We start from the raw sequence: 19711 nt of genomic DNA, 5'->3' as shown, positions 1-19711 counted from the left end.
ACTCTGTAAGAATGGGGAAGAATAAAATATACCTTGCAGGATGGTAAAGATCAGATAAAACACTGGACACCGATGAATTTATAATTTTTAATGATTGTTTTAGAAAGAAGATGGTTTGTGTTACCCTTCCTTCAGAACCTAGGATGAGGCCAAGCACACAGTAAGTACTAACTATATACTGGATTTATGACACTGGCAAAGGTGCAGAAGCTGATCCAGGGCTATCCCCGCAAAAATTTTGCTTCCAACTCTCATACTGAAGGCAGATATTTGAGAGCGCAAAGGCCCACCCTGAGAGAATGAAATTATAAGCGTTTGCCCAGAAGAACTGACTGAATAGGCCTCTCAAATCCTCAGCCAACTCATTGTCATTCCTGAAATGTTTTTAAGATGCCAAAAAGACTAGTGAGATACCAGGCACTGTGATATAAAACAATTAGTTACCAAATAGTTACCAAAATGTAAATAAGAAGTTTTATACCCGAAGTGTACCCAAAGACTAACCCTCACCTTGGTAACCCATCAACCCACCAGGGAAATCAGGTTTGTCCTTCTTTAATTTGTATCTGCTGTATGTTATAAAGAATTAAGCTTTAATTTTTAAAAATCCCTCTAATCGGAGCCTATTGATGGGAAGACATCTGGAGCAAATATCTAGACCCAGTGTGTTCCATCCCAAGCAATGGTTAGTGGTTTGAAGAAGAGTGTGAGACCAAATAACTAGTGGTTACTAATTATTATATATCACAGGGTTTGGCATTATCCATAAAGCCCTGTCATGTTGGCCTACTCCTCTTTAGAGAGGATTACAGAATTGATTGTTCAGAATTTTTTTCTCCGAGTTAACATACGTTTTCCTTGTCTTAATTGGATCCAGCCTCATTGCCCATGAGTGGTAAGGCAATTTTTCTCTAACAATTACATCCTTCAAATGCCAGGTCATCGGCCATTCCTAGGCCTGGAAGTCTCATTGTTTGGCTTCCTCTCTTCTTTCCATTTGCTCAGCCTCGTGCTGGTAGTTATGTGAAAAACGTGTGAGGAGTGTGTCCTAAGCTACCATCGGTTTAGCCAAAAAAGGTAGAAGTGTGCTTGCCATGAAACATCTCTGGCTCACACAGACCTTCAGAATTGGGGAGAACTGTTTAACCCAAATGTTTGGTCTAATGCAAATATTTATTTCTTCCAAAACAAGTCAGACAAACCACTTCCAAATTGGGGATGGGGTGGGGGAGTTTGCCAGACATTTTTCACAGTTAAGACAAACATTTGGAAAACATTTTCCAATTTGCTCTATACCCTTAGTTAATCTTTCTTAACCATGTTGAATCACTTCCTAATTTACCATCTACTGTGACTTGTTATTTACCATCAAGGCCATGTCTTGAGGATCTTACTTTCTCTGCTCTCCCCTTCTCCTCCATGTAACTTAGATACAGCATCAGTCGATCGCTTCTGGAAATGTCTGTTGAACACCTACTAAGTTCCAGGCACACACTCATCTGACAGACACCCTCCCTAGCCCGTGACTGTAGACTTAGAGGCCTCAATCCACAATGACACTTGGCTTGAGAAAAACTGAATCCTGAGACATCCTTTTTTTGAGACATTCCAGTCTGCTGCCCAGTTCCTTGTCTCCACTCCCACCCCCTATTTTTCCCAGAGCCTGGAGTTTCCTCTCATGGGATGTTATCTGCCCATCCCCACAGGCTCTCCCTGAGTGCATTAACAGACAACACTAAAGTAAAACAGAGCACATCCCTGCATCAAGCATTATAAAGCTGTTTTTTTCCTGGGACACTTGTTGACCCTCCTCCAGCCCGTTTCCATTTCACAAGTGGTGCTAAGACCCATGCCAAGATGGAATTCCATTTTCAAATAAGGTTTCACAAGACCTTTTATCAGATATGCAGAGCAATTACATGGGCTGGGTTCTCTCTGCCCTGTTGTTGGGTAATTCTATCCTTCCCCTGCTTCCCTTCCTGACTTGGTTGTTTGGAGCTTCACCTTCTCTGCAGGAGCAGACCTAAGGCTTGACTTCCCGCCCTCATTACCGGCTGGGGGACATCACGTTGCCTCCTCTCCAGAATCTCAGGTTTGACAGGGACCCCCAAAGAAGAGACTCTCTTAGCTCACAAAATTCTTGAAAAGTAAAATTGCTAAGTTAATGCAAAACACACACACATACAGGCTGTTAATGGCTTCTGAAGGCAAACATCCATAAACTTACCACTGAAAAATGAAAAGAGGTTAACCCTGAATGAGCTTTTCTGGAGAAAAAAGGCTGACTGACACACTCATCCTTGGGGATGCCCTGCAAGTTGGCTGAGGAATCAGGCTGGTGGGTTTCTCCCACCTGTGTCACCCTAGCCTCCTACCTTTTTACTAAGTGAAGAAAGCTGCAAGACATGAGTGCACACCTAAGGTGTCACCATCAGGGAGGGTTGCTTGAGGGCCAGGACCTCCCAAGGCAGAGCAGGCACCCAAGGATAAGGGGTATGGGGCAGATGCGACCTGCACATGGTAAGCCAATGTCAGCAGGCACTGGCCTGCCCGGTGCCCATGTCTCGACTGTGCCAAGGAAAGGGAGCAGTACTGCTGTGATGACATACGCTCCACCACTCATCTGGTTTAGCACCTTGTCCTGCGGGGCAACTCTTTGGCTGAAGATTCCCTCCAAGCCCTAATGGGTGGAAGATGTCAAGAGGCTGATCTTGCCCTTTTGATGTGTAGGTATGTGTTGGGGCAGGGGAAGATGCAGATAAAACGGGAGTACTGGTTATGGGGTTCCAGAAAGGATCGCAGCTGGGTGTGCATACACACACGTGCAGGCATGTATGTACCATCATCAGTGTGTATATATCCCTACCTGACCCCGCTGCCCACCAAATCTGATTCATTCGAATTGATAAACAGTTCTACTTTTACAATGGAAACACCTACTGTGAGGATCCACCTATCAGTAGTCATTCACAACTACTGTTTTATCCAACTGCTCTCAAATTGGCATTTAGCTGAAATCATGGTCTGGGAGGGTAATTATATTCCATTTTGCCCCTTTCCCCTGGAAATATGACAGAGACCTGTTTCTCTGCCACCATTACAACCTCATGGACATGGACATTTACATTTAGAAACCACACCACCCTGAGAAATGGGTTTCTTTTTTGACTTACATTATTACAGAGGAAAAGAAAGATTTATGTGAGGATGCTGAAAGACTTCAGAGGGTTGCTCCAGAAAAGTCCACACTTCAAGTGACCTCGGGCAAATGACCTCCTTTATTTCCCCTCAGTTTCCCCATCTGTTAAGCCAGGGGGTAAGCTTCTGTCTGGAAAGTGGAGAATAAATCGGAAGATGGACTGAGAAGGCTTGGCATGGCCTCAGCACTGGCTGCTCCGTGGGCCTCTGCCACTTCACAACAAAGGAATGTTCTTATCTGTCTATCTCAGTTTCTTTTGCTTTCTGCACAGGCCCTGGAAGTTGTCTTTTGAGGTTCATTTCATCATTGCCTTTTATAAAAATACTCATACCTCACAGATTACAAGTTCCTAGAGACAAGGCAGGCCTATCAAACGCAGCCTAATTCATTACTGACTTCTATCAAGAGGATGTTACCAGTTGACTCTTTGACAAAACAAAAAAATAAGAGTACCTTGTTTCAGACAACAAAGAACAGCAACTAACTTTTATTATTTCAAGTGTTTATGTTGCTAAGTGTACTCTAATTGGGTTATTGTTAAAATGTTTCAAATTTCACAGACAACAGTTTGTAAGGAGAAACAATTTTAAAGTGGGTCCAAGAGCTGTGTCGTTTACCTCCTTCTTCATGATCTTATGTCTGTCCTGTTCAGAGGAAATGGAAACCCTTAAATTTTTTTTTACCTGCAGGATTACCTTGGAGGAGAAACTGCAGGTTTGGACCTAGGCCACTGCAGTAACGTGAGTCAAATTAATTTTTTTGGTTTCCCAGTGCATGTAAAAGTAATATTTATACTATACTGCAGTCTAACTGTGCAATAGCATTATGTCTAAAAAAACAATGTACATACCTTAATTAAAATTATTTTACTGCTAAAAATGCTAATCACCTGAGCTTTCAGTGAGTCATGATCACTGATCACCCTAATAATAATAAAGAAGTTGAAATATTGCAAAAATTACCTAAATGTGACAGAGACCCAAGTGAGTAAATACTGCAGAAAAAACGGTGCCGACAGACTTGCTCAACACAGTTGAGCCACACATCTTCAATTCTTAAAAAATACAGTCTTCGAAACACAATAAAGTGAAATGTACTAAAATGAGGTATGCCTGTACCTTCAGCCTCATTTTAGAGCACCTTTTTGAAGTCTAAACAGTTTTTCTTCTGTGGATTTATTGTACACACAACTTTTTTTCTTAACAAAATGATTGTTTTAAAATATCCCCACACCAGGAGTTTTAAGAAGGAACATGGGGCTCTGTATGTATCTATGATATGCACTCAATTTGAATCAGTAATGTCAGTTGCTCAATCTAGGCAAATTTCCCAATGAGATATGAAAAAAGGGAAATATGGCTGGCTCACCACCACACCAATATTTATGATTGTCCCTGAACTGAGTTTTTCTCTGTTGTGACTCCATCCTAATCCCCAATTCCCCAGCCCCCACTTCCTGTCTCTTTTTTTCCCTCATCTTTCCTCTCCATCCACCCCATCTCCCTTTCTTCTCCTACTTTACCTTCCCCAAATTTCCATGTCAGAAGTTATGGGGTTATCACATCCTTATTAATTCAGTGTGAACTCTAGAGCAGCTCTGTCCAAATGAACTTTCTGCAGTCCTGGCAATGTTCCGTGGCTTCTGGGTCCAACATGGCAGCCACTAGCCACATTGGGACTATGGAGCTCTTGAAATGTTGTCCACATGCTCAAGGAACTGAATTTTTTATTTCAATTAATTTAACTGTAAATAGCCACATGCAGCTAGTAGCTACCACATTGGAAAGCACACATTTAGAGGACTAGACACCTTTAACCCATTCAGGTCATTCCAGGTGACTGGCCACATCAGAGGATGTATTCAAAGCAATCCCAACAAAAAGCTAGAAAGGAAGATGACCTCTACCATCCTTATGCCAGAACTGCTGCCCATCAACCCCACCCAGGCCACTGCCCTAGAAACACCACCAAAGTTCCACCTGGAAGGCACCATGGCATGCCAGTTTTCCTCTTGGATCTTGTCATTCCTCAACCAAAGGGTCCTCTTGCCATTGTTTTTAGTGGTTTCTGTGCATAGGAACTGGCCTTCATATAAACACAATGTCTTGGGAAATTAGCAGTTGACTTCCAGATTCAGACCTCCCTCAAGGGTGACCTTGGAGTTATCCTGAAATCATATTTTGGCCCCTCAGGCTATTGTCCAAGTTCTAGGCACAGCAGAGTCCATGAAGCATACCCAGCTAAGCAGGTCACAGAACAGTAATTTGCAGCTCTCTGGGGGGGAAAGAAATCTGGTTCTACTCATATCTGATTTACCAGTTTAAAAGCCTAAGACAATGATGGTATGCCCCATTCCACCCCTCCACCCACTTGCAGCTAGCTGCATCTCTCCAAGGCTGACATCTGAAACGTCACCTCCCACAGGGTCCTTCAACAATCAAATGTTGAATGAATGAATGATAGGTACCCGTGTAAGAATTTCAGAAGACAATTTAAGAATGGTTTTCTCAAAATGAGAAATTGAGGGGGAGGGGCAGGGCCTCGTCATGAAGTAACTGCCTTCCCTCTAAAAGGTAGCACAATTTATACAAAACGGAGTGCGTCCTCCAGTGTTTGGAGGATACTAAATGCAACAATATTGTCTTCACCCCAAAAAATAAAATTTTAAGAAGCTTGACTTATGGATTAAGATCTTTTCAATATTTGGGATAGTTTTAAATGAACTTTTACCCTGAACTAGAACAGGATGTGTTTTAAAACAGAAACCACTCCTTGTAGTTAAGTCCACATAATCCATTTCAATCGCTTAAAAATCACATTTAAAACCCTTTCACTATTTCATTTTTTTAAATTACCCATTTTATGTATTTATTTATATTAAAGTATCATGGATATTCAATCTTATGTTGGTTTCAAATATACAATACAGTGGTTCAACAGTTATTATCAAATCCTCACTCCCTCTAGTGTGGTTACTATCTCTTAATGTAGTAAGATGTTACAGAACCATTGGCTGCATTCTCCATGCTGTACTACTGTCCCCACGACCAAATTATATTGTGACTGCAAATTATTGTGTCCCTTTATCCCCCTCACCCTCCCCACCACCCGCTGCAACCCCTACCCCTTGGTAACCACTAGTCCCTTCTCAGTGTCAATGAGTCTACTGCTATCAAAATTAGCCATTTTAAAGTACACAATTCAGTGGCATTTAGTACACATTTGTGATATTGTGCGGCCACCACCTCTAGTTCCAAAACATTTTCATTACTCCGAAGGAAACCCCATAGCGGTTCGACAATTGCTCCCCATTTTTTCCTGTCCCCAGCCTCTGGCAACAATAGTAACTTGTAAGCTGCCGTTAAGGAGTGGTTCCTTCATCCCTCACAGATGGCTGGGAAGAGCGGGTGACATAAAACTAGACTAAGGATTTCAAACAATATGGCTTCTCTCTCACTTACCAACTTTACATCTCCCTGTATGGCCCCGGAAGATGACTGGTTAGCCAGAGACAGGTAAGATTCCTCAAGGGAGGAACAACCTAAGACAGGCACAGTCATGGGGGGCCATCAGGTGAGAAATTGGGGATCAACAGAGGGGAGGCTTAGAACCTCTCCCCCACCTGTTTTGAGAGAAATCTTCTGCAGCCGTGGATGTTTTATTGCCCTTGTCTAGCTTGGATTAACACATAGTCTACAGGCACACACCTGATCATCTACATTTGCTCTCTTACAACACTAAACTAAGTTTTCTACCTTTATCTTACATCTACCTACCACTTCAGCATTTTATTAAAAATAATAATAATAATAATAATAATAATTAAGGGAGAAATGTGGGATCCACATATAAATCAAGTATAAAAATCAAACGAATATTCATATTTGACCTGATTGTTTATGGTTCATAATGCGTGATCAAAACCAAAAGTTTCTGTGATGACTGCCCTTGTACTGTTCACCATGTAAGAACTTATTCACTATGTAAGAATTTGTTCACCATGTAAGAACTTGTTCATTGTACTTCAGAAGATTGGAGACTGTTGAGAATTAGGCTTGGGGTTGATTAATGATTGTGCATTGAGTCCCCTGTACAGAATTTGATTGTTGTTAACAACCATTTGATCAATAAATATAAGATATGCCCTCTCAAAAAAAAAATAAAGTATACTTGTCCTCTCCCAGCCTTTGTGGTCTTGTCATATGTTTTTACTTCTACATAAACTAATACATTATTATTTTTGTTTCAAACACTGGATTATATTTAAAGATAAAGAGTTTCAAATAATAAAAATGTTATTAAATTTACCAATGTTAAAAAAAAAAAACAACTAGAGTAAGGAGCGGCTTTCCCTCTCTTGCCTTCACTGGGGCCTTTCACTATCTCATTTTGATGTGAGGTGTTGGAGCTGGAGGAGGAGGAAGACTGAAGCAATTCCTGATTCCCTTTTCTCTGTGTCACTTGTCAGTTTCTATTGTTTTCTTGTTTCACCTCTGAGTTGCATGATCTACAGCAGTGATATCTTTTGTAACCATAAGAGTTTTTACTGAAAAAATGTCTGAATATTAGAATGCTTTACCTTGAGTCACGAATATATTGGTCACAAATATTAATCTTAAATATTGCCCGCGGTCCTAGTTCCGTAAGAACACTAGAAGTTCCCAGGTATGGGCTGAACAGCCCTTGGTAAAAGCGAATTTGGTTGTATTTTGAGATCTTTCCTGAAATTCACTTGGACATTACTGAGATCTCCAGCCCAGAGCCAGAGGGTATCATTTAGCAAGCTACTACAAGACTTACAGCTTCTGAAGACATAATTTAAACAAAGATTAGTTTGGGCACTGGAAGAATCGAGCTTTTTGGAGTTTACAATCTGACAAGCAGCAGCTAAGCTATGGAAAGATGAGAGTCTTGTGGGCACTTATCTGATGATTTTTAAAATAGGCAGCTGGATTAATTAAAATCATTAGTTGAAATCTTTCCATAAGACAGCAAGGCCTTCTGAAAACATTGCTTTTGGTTTCTCTACCTCCAAGATGTCAGTACTGAAAACAAACTTAGAAAAAATAAGAGGCAGTTTCATTTAGCGCATTGTACTTAAGGGGCCAGGCAGCTTTACACACACTGAGCTGCCGTCCCCAGAATGAAAGCTGTTGCTGTCAGTGCAGTAAAACTGAGGGGAGAGGGCAAGGGCGCAATAGGTATGCCTGCCCATTAGCGGTAGGAGGGCTCGAGCTTCAGAGACACTCCACTCTTCCAGTAACAAAATTCTGTGATGTTTTGGTTTTATCATTATGAACTAGGGGTGCAAGGAAAAGAGGGAAAGTGGCCAAGGCTTTGAGCCCTGCTGTGGAATGCTGTGTCTATCCAGGCAGAGCCTGCCCCTCGCCAGCTGGATAGGTTCCCTCCCTTCTACCCTCACTAGTCTCAGCTAGCAAGGAGCTTCACCTTTTTCCAGGCCCCTAATCTTCATCATCATCATCAAGCAGATGAAGGCAACAAATCACAGAGTTATCTGAGAAAAATAGCATACTCTGATTTTTGGCAATCCTGACCGATGGCAAAGTCAGTACTCTTCTGACTTCTCAGTTCCTGTACTTAGGTTCCTGCTCGTATCAAGCTCAGGAAAATATGATCAGTATTCCTTCCGTCATCTTTATTGATCAGATACGGCTACCACTGGCTGTGAAAAAAGGAAGGGTGGGCCCTTGCAAAATTTCTTCTCACCACTGTTCCCTCAAGAGTGAGGCAACAGATCTAGAATATGAGAAAAACACAAAAACCTTTACTGCAACAATAAAAGCAAAAAGAAATGCACAAAGGGCACTCTGCAAACACTCTTTCTCACTACTATTATTTCAGCACTAGCTTGCCTGCCAGTGTTCTGAGATAATGAAACGTAAACAGATTAGATAAAGTCTGGATCTCCTTTCATTAAATGCTTAATCACTTAGCTCATTTCCATAAATTGCCATGAATTTAGTCTCAACTTCTTTCCTTTTCTCCTTAACCACTTTTTTGAAGAGTAATCTACAGTTCCTAAGAATGATCACGTTGATGTTTCCCCATGAGGACAAATAAACAGCCCACAAAATACATTTGGGTGGTTTAAAATTTTGAACCCAGATCTCTATCTTTTCTTATTTCTAAACAATGTCACAAAGATGCAGTTTGCTTGTTATATTTCCTAATTACTAACAATGAATCATTTTACTCTAACCCACTTATAGATTTCCTATTCTGTTGCTACATTCATGTTTTCTACTTTATACATCTTTTATTATGGTAAGAATTTGAATTTACAATGAATATAAAAGCCATCTGCTTTTAAGTATGCATAATAATAACAAAAAATAGGCCCCCAAATTACCCAACAACATTGGCAGCTATGATTTCTTTTATAGCATTTGCAAAGAGTATCTGTCTTTCTTCAAGGCCTGTTTCTCTATTCTTTGGGACAAATGTGACTCTTACTTGAAAGCCACATTTTAAATTGTTTACAATATATTTTGTTAAGTGAACTAAATTAAATTTCACATTCGCCAATTATATTTCTCATCTGTAACCATTCACAAGAATCTTCAAGTAAGAAGTGTTTTAAACATTATACACAACTCAGATCTTTTTAAAGGTACTATAAATTTTATGTTAGATATGTCACTAAACAGACTTGAACTTTCATTTCTGAATACTTAGATATAAACATTATTTGGAGAATCACCTAATTTAAAAGAATGAGAACTAAGAACGTAATTTCACACTAATTAGAATATATGTGCTCAGGAAGACCCAGCAAGAAAGTGGAAGCCCTTAAAATTGTAGATTCTCTTTAGATGTAAGAAAGGGGGAGAAACGCAAATTTTAAAATGAAGTTTCCATGTAAGTGATTCATTTTTCTCATGCATAAGTCAGTTTGTTTCCTTACAGGCAAGGCCCTCTACATTTCAAAGACATCATCAAGAACTGTTTTCTCACCATGAGATGACTACCAAACTCTCAAAGAGAAGTTGAAAAGACTTTAAAAGGAAAAGGAAGTGAAAGGCACATTCTTGAGCACTTTTTAATCACTGTAACTGGGTCACTTCATATAAGCATCCAGCTTGCAGCTTTCTTCCCTAAGTTTCTGAAAAAAACAATGTGTTAACCCGACAAACGAAAATGTCAGACAGTGAATTCACTTCGGCGAAAAAACTGGGGAGACCAATTTGGTGGTGAAAATTGATAACACTTTGTCCACTCCTCACAAAAGTTTAAAAGTAGCAACCAAATGCTGACGTTAGAAAAAAGCATACCCTAGGCAAATGAATTCGTAGAGTAGCAGATCTAGTGAGCAGAATTCCCTGGGCAACAGGGAAACTTGCAAAGCCCCCAATACCATCAGATCCAGTGATTTCCCAATAAATAATTTCAGAATGGAGAGAGGGTAAAAAACTTTCCCAGCCCCCCCGAGCCATGAGGTGTACAACCGTATCTCACCACTAGGTGGCGGCTGCAAAGGATGCTAGCGGAGGGGGCGAGAGGTGGGGGTGCTGTTTTCTCTCTTCTTGCCCTAAAAGACGCACTGCCCAGTTCAGGGGAGAGCCTACCGGCCCCAAGCTGGATCCGCTTGGCTAAAATGTCAGGTTAGGAAAAAAGAAAAATATCTCAGGCCTTAGAACCTAAGTCACTAAGTAACAGCCTCTCCTACAACTCTGTTCACACAAAAGCTGAGCAGGGTGAGGACGAACCTACGCATTTTAAACTCTGTTGGGGTTTCAATGCCAACCTTCCAGGCAGTTGCTTTAGAGCGACAAGTGAGAACGAAATTAAGACTTGAACGCTGGGATGAGTTGCTGGGCTGCGTATCACCCACCCGCACAGCGTGTACAGAGCCACAAGGTGATGGAACCGGCTGGATAAACATGAATCGTTTTATTGCTGGCCAGAAATTCTTCCTTCATTCATCAAAGTGGGTGAATGAAAATATTAATAAGTAGGTAAGGCATTTTCGTGGGCTGCTTCCCGAGTATACTTCTGCAGTCAAAACCTTACTTAGGCTGCCTTCTACCTTGGGGGTTAAATAAAACCTCCTCCCATGAAAGGGAAAAACCACTTCCCCCTTTTATAAAAAGATTACACGCCAGAGCTCAAATCTTGGCAAAAGACATGTTACATAAATTCCAGGTGTTCTTAAATATGTGTGTTTATATGCACACAATCATTTTAGGAAGCATCTAAGTTTCTGGGCCACTTTTTTTTTTCCATCTCAAGGAAAAGTCAAAACGTGTGTTTACAGGTCTGACTTAAGATCCTACCCATTCCATTTACATGATATTTCCTGCCAGCTAAATGCAGGAAATCTAATGATTTGCACTCAAAATTCATATAAGCAGCACACTCAGCTTCTTTTTCTTAACTGAGCCGAAATCAAAATTAAGTCATCTCCCCCCCGCCCCCCGCCGCCATCCCCAAAGCGAAAAAACCCACTTCTAAAATCCTGAATTATTTCCTAAGTGATTTGTACAGCCATTCTCTCGTTATTCTACGAACAGACTAATTCCTCAACATCTTACTCTGCCTGTAAAAGGCTTCCTTCCACACGACGGGATTTCCCTAAGAAACATTCCCAGCGGATGGTTTCCAGCAATAGCTTATATCAACTCAGCCTGCGCAAGCAAAGGCTTGGCTTCTGCTAATCCCCCCCAACACACACCAATTCACACCATAGAACCATCCCAGGCCGACTCGAAAAGCTATTTTATTTGCACGTTTGCCCGTCGTTTCCTGAATGAACGTTTTTCCAGCTGACCTTTCAACAGCTGCCGAGATGGCATGGTCTGTAAAGGGATAGCTGGCAACTAGGGGATATTTTAGCATCCTAATCCCTGCAACCTCGACGTTTCTCCTTCTCTACCCAAGTCCAGATTCTCTGAGCCTGCAGCGTCTGCAGAGCAGCTCTCCGAGGTGTCCTGCTAGCGACCAACTGCGGGCATCCAGCTAACGCACAGCCCCAGCCTCCACGCCGCCCGACACCCGCACCCTGGCCCGCGGCGAATGCGCCAGGCAAGCACCAGCCCTGTCTCTTACCTTCCCTGGCTTTCAGCAAGACCGTGTTGGCCACGATGTTTTCCAGCTCCATTGACAGCCGGCGGTCAGCGAGGGAGCCTGCCGGCGGGGCTGTCAGCGCCTGGGAGTGCTACCGGGGCTGCCGCCGCTCGGGCCGCCGCCGCTGCTGCCGGAGCCGGGAGCCGGGAGCAAGCAGCCCGCCTTGCTACCGCATTATTCTTGCTCTTATACCTCGGAGTTTTCCCCTCTACAAAGAGGATCCGCCGCCGCCGCTTCTTCCTCCCTCTGTGTCCCCCCTCCCCCCTCCCTCAACGGTCTCCCCCCCACCCCCCACCCTCCGCGTTTCTCTGTCACTCCATTCTCCTCCCCTCGGGCTCTCTCGGATGCTTTAATGCCTCGGATGCTTCTGCCTCCCCTCGGTCCTCCCGGGGGTGTGGTACTAGCAGGCTCGGGCTCCTGCACTGCGCAGGCGCCAGGCCAGCCGCGCCTCCTGACTCCGCGCTCAAGGCGCGGGGCCTGCTGGGACTTGTAGTCCTCCCGGCTCGCCGCGCTGGGGCCGGGCTGGCGCGCGGCTGCGGGAGCGCGAGATCTGACCCAGAAGGAAGGCGGGCGCGAGCGAGGCTGGGGCCACCGAGGGGCGCGAGGCTGCGACGGGCGGCAGGAGATTCAAAGGCAGCCCGTCCGAGCCGAGCCCGCAGTTCCGCGGCCCGGACTCGCCCGCTCGCGCTCTCCCGCTTTCCACCTTGCCGAGAGCCCGGAAAGTGAAGTCCACAGGCCACGGTGGCGCCGATAGGCGAAGCGCCGCGGCCCGGCCGGAACCGGCGCGGGTCTTGGCTGCCCCTCGGGGCGTGTCGGGGTAGGAGGAAGGTCAGCCCGACCCGGACTGGAGCCGCACCCCACTTCCTTCGGGCCACTGGGAGCTGCAGCCCAGAGACGCGCCCGCGGTCCCCGCTTGCGGCGGCCAGCCACTGTGCACCGGTCGCTGACAAAGGTGTACTTTGTTTCCTCCGAGAGCGCGAAGGGGTCTGCGAGTCGGCGGCGATCCGGCGCCGGGGACCGCGGTGGTAGCCGCGCAGCCCAAGCGCCACCCTGTGGCGGTGGCGGCGAGTCCGCTCGGGCCGCGCCTCCAGCACCCGGGACCTCCCGCGCCGGCACCACCGGGACTCGGGGCATCCGGGCGTGGGAAGCGGCTCGTTTTGTTACTAAACTGCCTTTCATCAAGCGAGGCCCGCAAATCAACGATCCTCATTGCAACCAAACTCATCATTTATAAAAATGCAGACTGAATCGTCTGAGTCGCCTGTGGCGAGCATTAATGAGTAACTGCGCTGAGCCGGTTGATGGAAATGCGTTTTCAAATTCCGGGCTTATTTATTTTGGGGCTCTTAGCGCCTTTCCACTGTATGCTCAGAACATCAGACTCCGGATCTGCACTCAGCCTCCCTTCTTGCTTCCTTTGAAAGCCCCACTCCTGGGAAATGGGGTTTGCGATGAGCATTCTCCAGGCTGAGGGAGGGGTGGCCTGGCCCCAAGAACAATGAAGCCTTTGCCTCCTCTGCATCCTGCGGGCGGGATATCCACTGAGAAGCCGGCTCTGGGCCTTCTCTGCCCTAAAGGAGGAAACTTTATGTCTCCAGGGCTGCCAGGAAGTGGCAGGGAGGCACCGAGAGAAACGGAGAACAATTATTATGCTCTGGAGAATATAAAGAAATTATTGGCCTTTCCAGGCTTTGGAAACAGGAACGGTTGCTGATTCTGTCAGCACAGGACTGCCTTTGTTCCTAATAGAGTATACCCACCACCATCACTTCCTAGTGTCTTGGTTTGGGTCAGTGGGTCTTGGAGCTGGGCTTCACCTACCTAATGGGGGCAATATAGTTACCTGTCAGAAGGCAGGGAGCTGAGCAGATGACTTCTTAGGCATCTTTCACTCCAAGATTTATTTTTCTAAGCAACAGGCTTGAGTTAATCCACATGCCCAGAGCCCTAATTTACAATGAAAGGGTATCTCTCAGAGAATCCTAAATGCTGGCAGCATCTCAGAGCTCACTGTCTGCCATGATCACTTGCATTTGCTGGTTGCCAAAGCCCTGATGCAACCCAAAGTTTGTTTGGCTGACTTAAAAAAAAAAAGTTTGAATGCCTTTAGATGGCTTATGCTCCACAGCAGCCTCCTCAAACTTTCATGTGCATACAGATCACCTTGGGATCTTGTGAAAATTCAGATTCTGTTATAGTGGTGTGAGGTGGGTCCTGAGAGTCTGCTGTTTCTAACTCCAAGGTTCTGTCAATCCTGCTGATCAGTGGACCACATTTTGAGTAGCAAAGCTGTACAGTTAACCATAATTCCCCACCACTCTCTGTTGTCTTGATACCCAGTCCAAGACCCCACTGAGTTTATAGACTTTTGAGTTTGCAACCCTGGATAATCCCCGCCTGTCCCCGCCTCATTTTACAGATGTGATACAGGCCCAGAGAGAAAAAGTGGATTCTATGCAGTCATTTCAGTAAGTGAAAACCTACCTACTTCTTTCTCTGCTACATGATAATATGTCCTGCCTACAAAATAAATGACTTTACATCAAGGATCTGTGCCTCTGAGGAAATTAGGACATTCCAATGCAAGAATGGAATGATGATGGCTAGATTTACTGGACATCAACAGTGGGCCAGGTCCTGTGCCAAGTGCATTAGCTGGATTATTTCATTGAACACAACATTCATGTGAGGTAGAGAACATAGCCCCATTTTATAGATAAAGTCACCAGGTTAGGAGAGGTTTTATAACTTGCCTAAGACCACACAACTAATAATAATAAGATTTGGGATTTGAACCTAGCAGTCTGACTCACAGTCTATGCACTTAATTTCTGGCTAGCTCAGGCTAGCCAGCAGAACTTGGTTGCGATTGTTCTGTTTGGCTGCCAAAGTGAACTTAAATTATATTGTAAAAAGCAAAGCTGGTAGTTGGCTAAATGATTAAGACTTAAGGGAGTTTTCCATTCCAGTCCGTAATTGCACCATTATAGCTTCATTCCTTTCAATTAACTACTTAACACATTGCAGACCTCTTGACAAATTGGTTTGATTCAAGGAAGAACAGTCTATTAAATATCAATAGGTAAGTAGGGAATCTTGCTGGCTGAGAGCAAGAATGGAAATCCAAACGGTGTGAGGAGAGCAAGAATGGAAATCCAAACGGTGTGAGGAGAGCAAGAATGGAAATCCAAACGGTGTGAATTTGAGCGGGATGGGAATATGCCAAAGACCAATACTTCCAAATCCATTCAGGAACAGCTGAGCTGGAAATGCAAAAGAAACAGGGAATCTTATCATCTGTTGGCACCTGTATTACATGGATAAAGCTGCTCAGAGTTCTTGTAAGTAGAAATCAACGATTCTGGAAAATCTTTGTTATATCTTTGTCCTAAAATATGTAGTGCTTTTGCCTGAATAATCAAACTGACTTTCTTAATAGTGTGGAGCTGGAGTTTTCATCCCTTTCCTGGCCTCGCAGCTTTCTAATCACCAGGAAACAGCTGGAGACAGTGCTTTCATTCTCCCATTTGTTTTCTCCTTCAGAGTTTACCTTTATGTTGCAAGCAGTGTAGGGAAGGCAAAGGTAATTTCCCAGGAGTACTTGCCACTAGGAAGGAAAGCAACCTGGGAGGCATAAACCAAGATAAAAGGAATGAGGGCCATTATGGACAAATACACAAAGGACTTTGGAAACAGAAAGGAAGAAGTTACTAAAGGCTCCCAGGAAAATTCCAAGAGAGGAGACCTGAGAGCTGAGGGGGTTGCAGGCATGGGGTTTCCTGTTACATCCCTCCCTCTGAGAAGTCCCTTCCTCAGTGGGCCCAGTGGTTGACATTAACATGTTTGCCATGCTGTAGATCACCTATCTGGTAAATTCATCGATTTACTTAATATTTTTCATTAAAGTCTAGTCACTTTCAAAAACTATTCATCTTAACCAATATTTGTGAAATGTGAGAAGTAGTAGAAATATCACACTTTGGAAAAGACTGACCTCCAAGTAATGCATGGGGTCTTAGCAACCTTTGGTTTCAAGATGAAACAGCTGATCTTAACAAATCTGTTGGGAGGCTTCACCCTGGTGTTGCCAGGTGACTGTGCCAAAGACATCTAAACACCCAGCTTGGTAACAAGTCTTTGTAGGGTCATCTGCTGTGTTCTTAGCTGTAAGTTCAGAAAAGGATTCTTGCTGAAACACCCATAATTGCTGATGGTCCCAACCTCACGCTCTCCATGCTTGGCAACACAGCAGTTTAACATCGTCTTCAGTGAGAAGGAAAGGCCTCCTTCCTGATCCCATGTTCAGTTAGGAAGGTCCCCACAGTAGATTTATTTGGGCCCTGAACTGCGACACAGTTGTTACCTCCATTGTGTACAGAAGAAACTGAGCCTAGGAGAATTAGGTCTGTTGCCCAAAGTCAGCTGGTAAGTGGTGGGAGGCTGTTTAGGTAAGTGTCTGCCTTTCCTACTCAAAGGCCTGAAATGTATCGTTTTCATCTTTCAGTTCCCTTCTCTCTAAAACCTAGTAATAAGCACCTTACACACACTGAGCATTTGGCAATATTTGCTGACTTGGAGCAAATATGGCATGGCTCAGCCCCACCTAGGCCTCTAGGTGCTAATATTCCATACTAATTAACTACCAAATGCCCATATCCCTGCCCCAAGATTAGAAGGGGAAAGCAGGCCTCGTATCAGAGGCCAACATGACAGAAAGCCACAGGTAATTTCTTGGTCCCGGAAACTTAAGCTCTCTGACTGTACCTCTATCCTCAAATCTAGCTGTCTTCTGCAGTCAGCCGAGTAGCTAAACTGATCACACAATTTTAAAAAAAATTAGCAGACCAATTTCATTCACTTTTCAGACTAAGTGAAACACAAGATATTTACCTTAAAAATGGCACATGGAAAGCTGGGCATTTTTTGTTTGGTGCAGGGCTGAGCAATCAGATTTACATGGAGGAAAATGTTCAAATAGGTAATGAAATTGCACAGCGAAAGTAAAAATTCAGAGTGAGAGAACAAAAAATAGCCCCTTCTCTAGTAAGCTACTTAAAAAGCAATGATTTTCTATTAATATGGGTAAGGAAAGAATCTAACCATTACTTACGGTCTTTTTATGACTAGCATCTATCAGGCAATGACATGACCACAGCCAGGTTCATTTGTTTGAGCCTGGTAATCTACAATGGAGATGTGGATACAATCTTGACAATAAAGGTAGAATTGCTTCTTAAAGAGAAGGAGGATATGAGATGAATTGAATGTAATGTGGAGCCCTCCAAAATGCAATTTTGGAGCTCTTAAAACCAGATGACTCATAGGTGAGATGGGCTCCAGCAGTTTTGACCTTAATGCTGCAATAACATAAACTTTCTCTTGCTCCAGAGACTATGGGCCTAATTATCTTTGGGACCTTAGTATGAAACTTTTGCTGTCCTAAGAAAGGCCATTGCAGCTGTGTGAATATTTCACTGAAAGTAGAGTATACTTGCTCCCTCCTTGAAGTCTCAGCTAGCCACTTACATGCTAAATGGACTCAAAAAATACTTGGAGTTTTAAAAATGTAATGCTTGCACAGATTGCTTTTTTGACAATTACATAAAATAGAATATAGTATCTAAGTCACCCAACAGATTTGGAGCAGTGTCATTCCCTCCTGTAGAAGCAAAGGTGTGGGTTATCATGGCATAGAAATGAATTCATGTAGGAACCTCATTCCACAAACTGTCATAATCTGTTCTGTAGAGAGAGGATGCCATCTAGCATGGACTCCGGAGTGCTGCAACCAGCCCCCAAATTGCAAAAGGAAGTCTCAGGTTCCATGCTTTGTGGTCTAAAGTGAGTTCATGAGTGTGTTGGTATACAATGCAAATAGTTCCTATGTGCTACAAAAGGAATTCTGCTTGTAAAGTGGTTATTAGCTCATAGCACATTTCCATTATTTATTCTCAAGCTGCATACCCATCATGTGCTCCAGGATCCAATGGGGATTCCAAAAAATTCCCTCCTCTCCAGATTGAATCTGGCCTCTCTGTGTTTCGTGGGAAGTTTAGCTCATCCTTCTTAAGGAGATAGGATGTTCATTCCATTGAATGCTGGACCATAACTTCTTTAATTAGTCATCCATTGATGAACATATTTATTATTACCAGTCTTTTGCCATAGCATTGAGATAATGACTTTTTAAAGACTTATGAGCATTTGGGTTCTTTTGGTCAACTATCTTTTGAATTTAAATACAGTAAAATAAAATTCACTTCTTTTGGTGTTCTGTGAATTTGGACAAATGCCTAAACTTACATAACCACCAACACAACCAAGACATAGAATAGTTCCATCACCCCTGATTTTCTAACATTCATTTTTTTATTCCTTAAAAAAAAACCCTGTATTCCTAAAGAAGTTAAACATAATTAACACATTACCCAGCAATTCCATTCTGAAGAATATATCCAAAAGAACTGAAAACGTTTCCACACAAAACTTGTATACAATGTCCATAGTAGCATTATTATAGTCAAAAGGTGGAAACAACCCAAATGCCCATCAAATTGTGATATATCTATACACTAGAATATTAGTCAATCATAAAAAGGAATGAAGTACAAGGCTATAAGGTAGATGAACCTCAAGAACATTTTGCTGAGTGAAAGGAGCCAGAGACAAGAGGACAAATACTATATAATTTCATTTATGCGAAATATCCAGAAAATTCATAGACAGTACTGCCAGGAGCTGTCAGGAGCTGGGGTAGGAGGAACGAGGGTAACTGCTTAGTGGAGACCAGGTTTTATTTTAGGGTGATGAAAATGTTTTGGAACTCGATGAATGTGGTGTTTCTCCAACATTGTGAACGTACTAAATGCCACTGAACTGCGCACTTTAAAGTGGTTGATTTTATTTATGTGAATTCTACCTCAATAAAAGAAAATATTTTAATCCAAGTAATAGTTGAGGAATGCTTGGATTACACAAAGTAATGAATTAATATTAATGTGCTGAACAACAATTTACAAACTACTTGATGAGTATTACTATTCTAATTTTATAGATAAGGAAATTAAAGGCCAGAGATATCAGACCCCTAACCAGAAAGTTGGAGCTGGGACTCCAAAACCATTCTCTGATTCCACACACAGCTCTTGTTTGCATTCTACTGCATGGTCTTCTCAAATGTCAGGGAAGTTGTAGCATTTTTATGAAGTGGCCCCAATCTTGCAGGGAAGAGAGAATACAGCAGGAGGCCTAGTCCAGGGCTGTAGATGAGTGGACAGAGGGAGAGCAGAGAAGAGGAGGAAGAGATCAAATGGAGGAGAAATAGAGGCCGGGAGCACTGCATGCTGAAAGAAATCCTTCTGGGGTGGTGGAGTGGGAGGCAGACAATGGGGAAATGGGCTGTCTTACATCGGGGTGGGCTGGAATTCC

General features: G+C 43.3%; 1 protein-coding gene across 5 annotated transcripts in view; it reads right to left on the bottom strand.

The window, feature by feature from the left end:
- GRK5 (G protein-coupled receptor kinase 5) overlaps positions 1-12546 on the bottom strand; it is a 204280-nt gene extending 191734 nt beyond the window's left edge. For all 5 annotated transcript variants that reach the window (XM_057506389.1, XM_057506386.1, XM_057506388.1 and 2 more), the window contains exon 1: positions 12266-12546. Coding sequence is in view for 4 of the 5 variants with exons in the window: in XM_057506386.1 (XP_057362369.1) it covers positions 12266-12317 (52 nt within the window). In the remaining variant the exon portion in view is untranslated. The remainder of the gene's footprint in view (positions 1-12265) is intronic.
- Between the last annotated feature and the right edge of the window lie 7165 nt (positions 12547-19711).

This window comes from Manis pentadactyla, chromosome 8, assembly GCF_030020395.1.
Source record: "Manis pentadactyla isolate mManPen7 chromosome 8, mManPen7.hap1, whole genome shotgun sequence".
NCBI lineage: Eukaryota > Metazoa > Chordata > Mammalia > Pholidota > Manidae > Manis > Manis pentadactyla.
The sequence above is the reverse complement of the archived record's forward strand: the minus strand, read 5'-3'. Positions and strand labels throughout refer to the sequence as shown.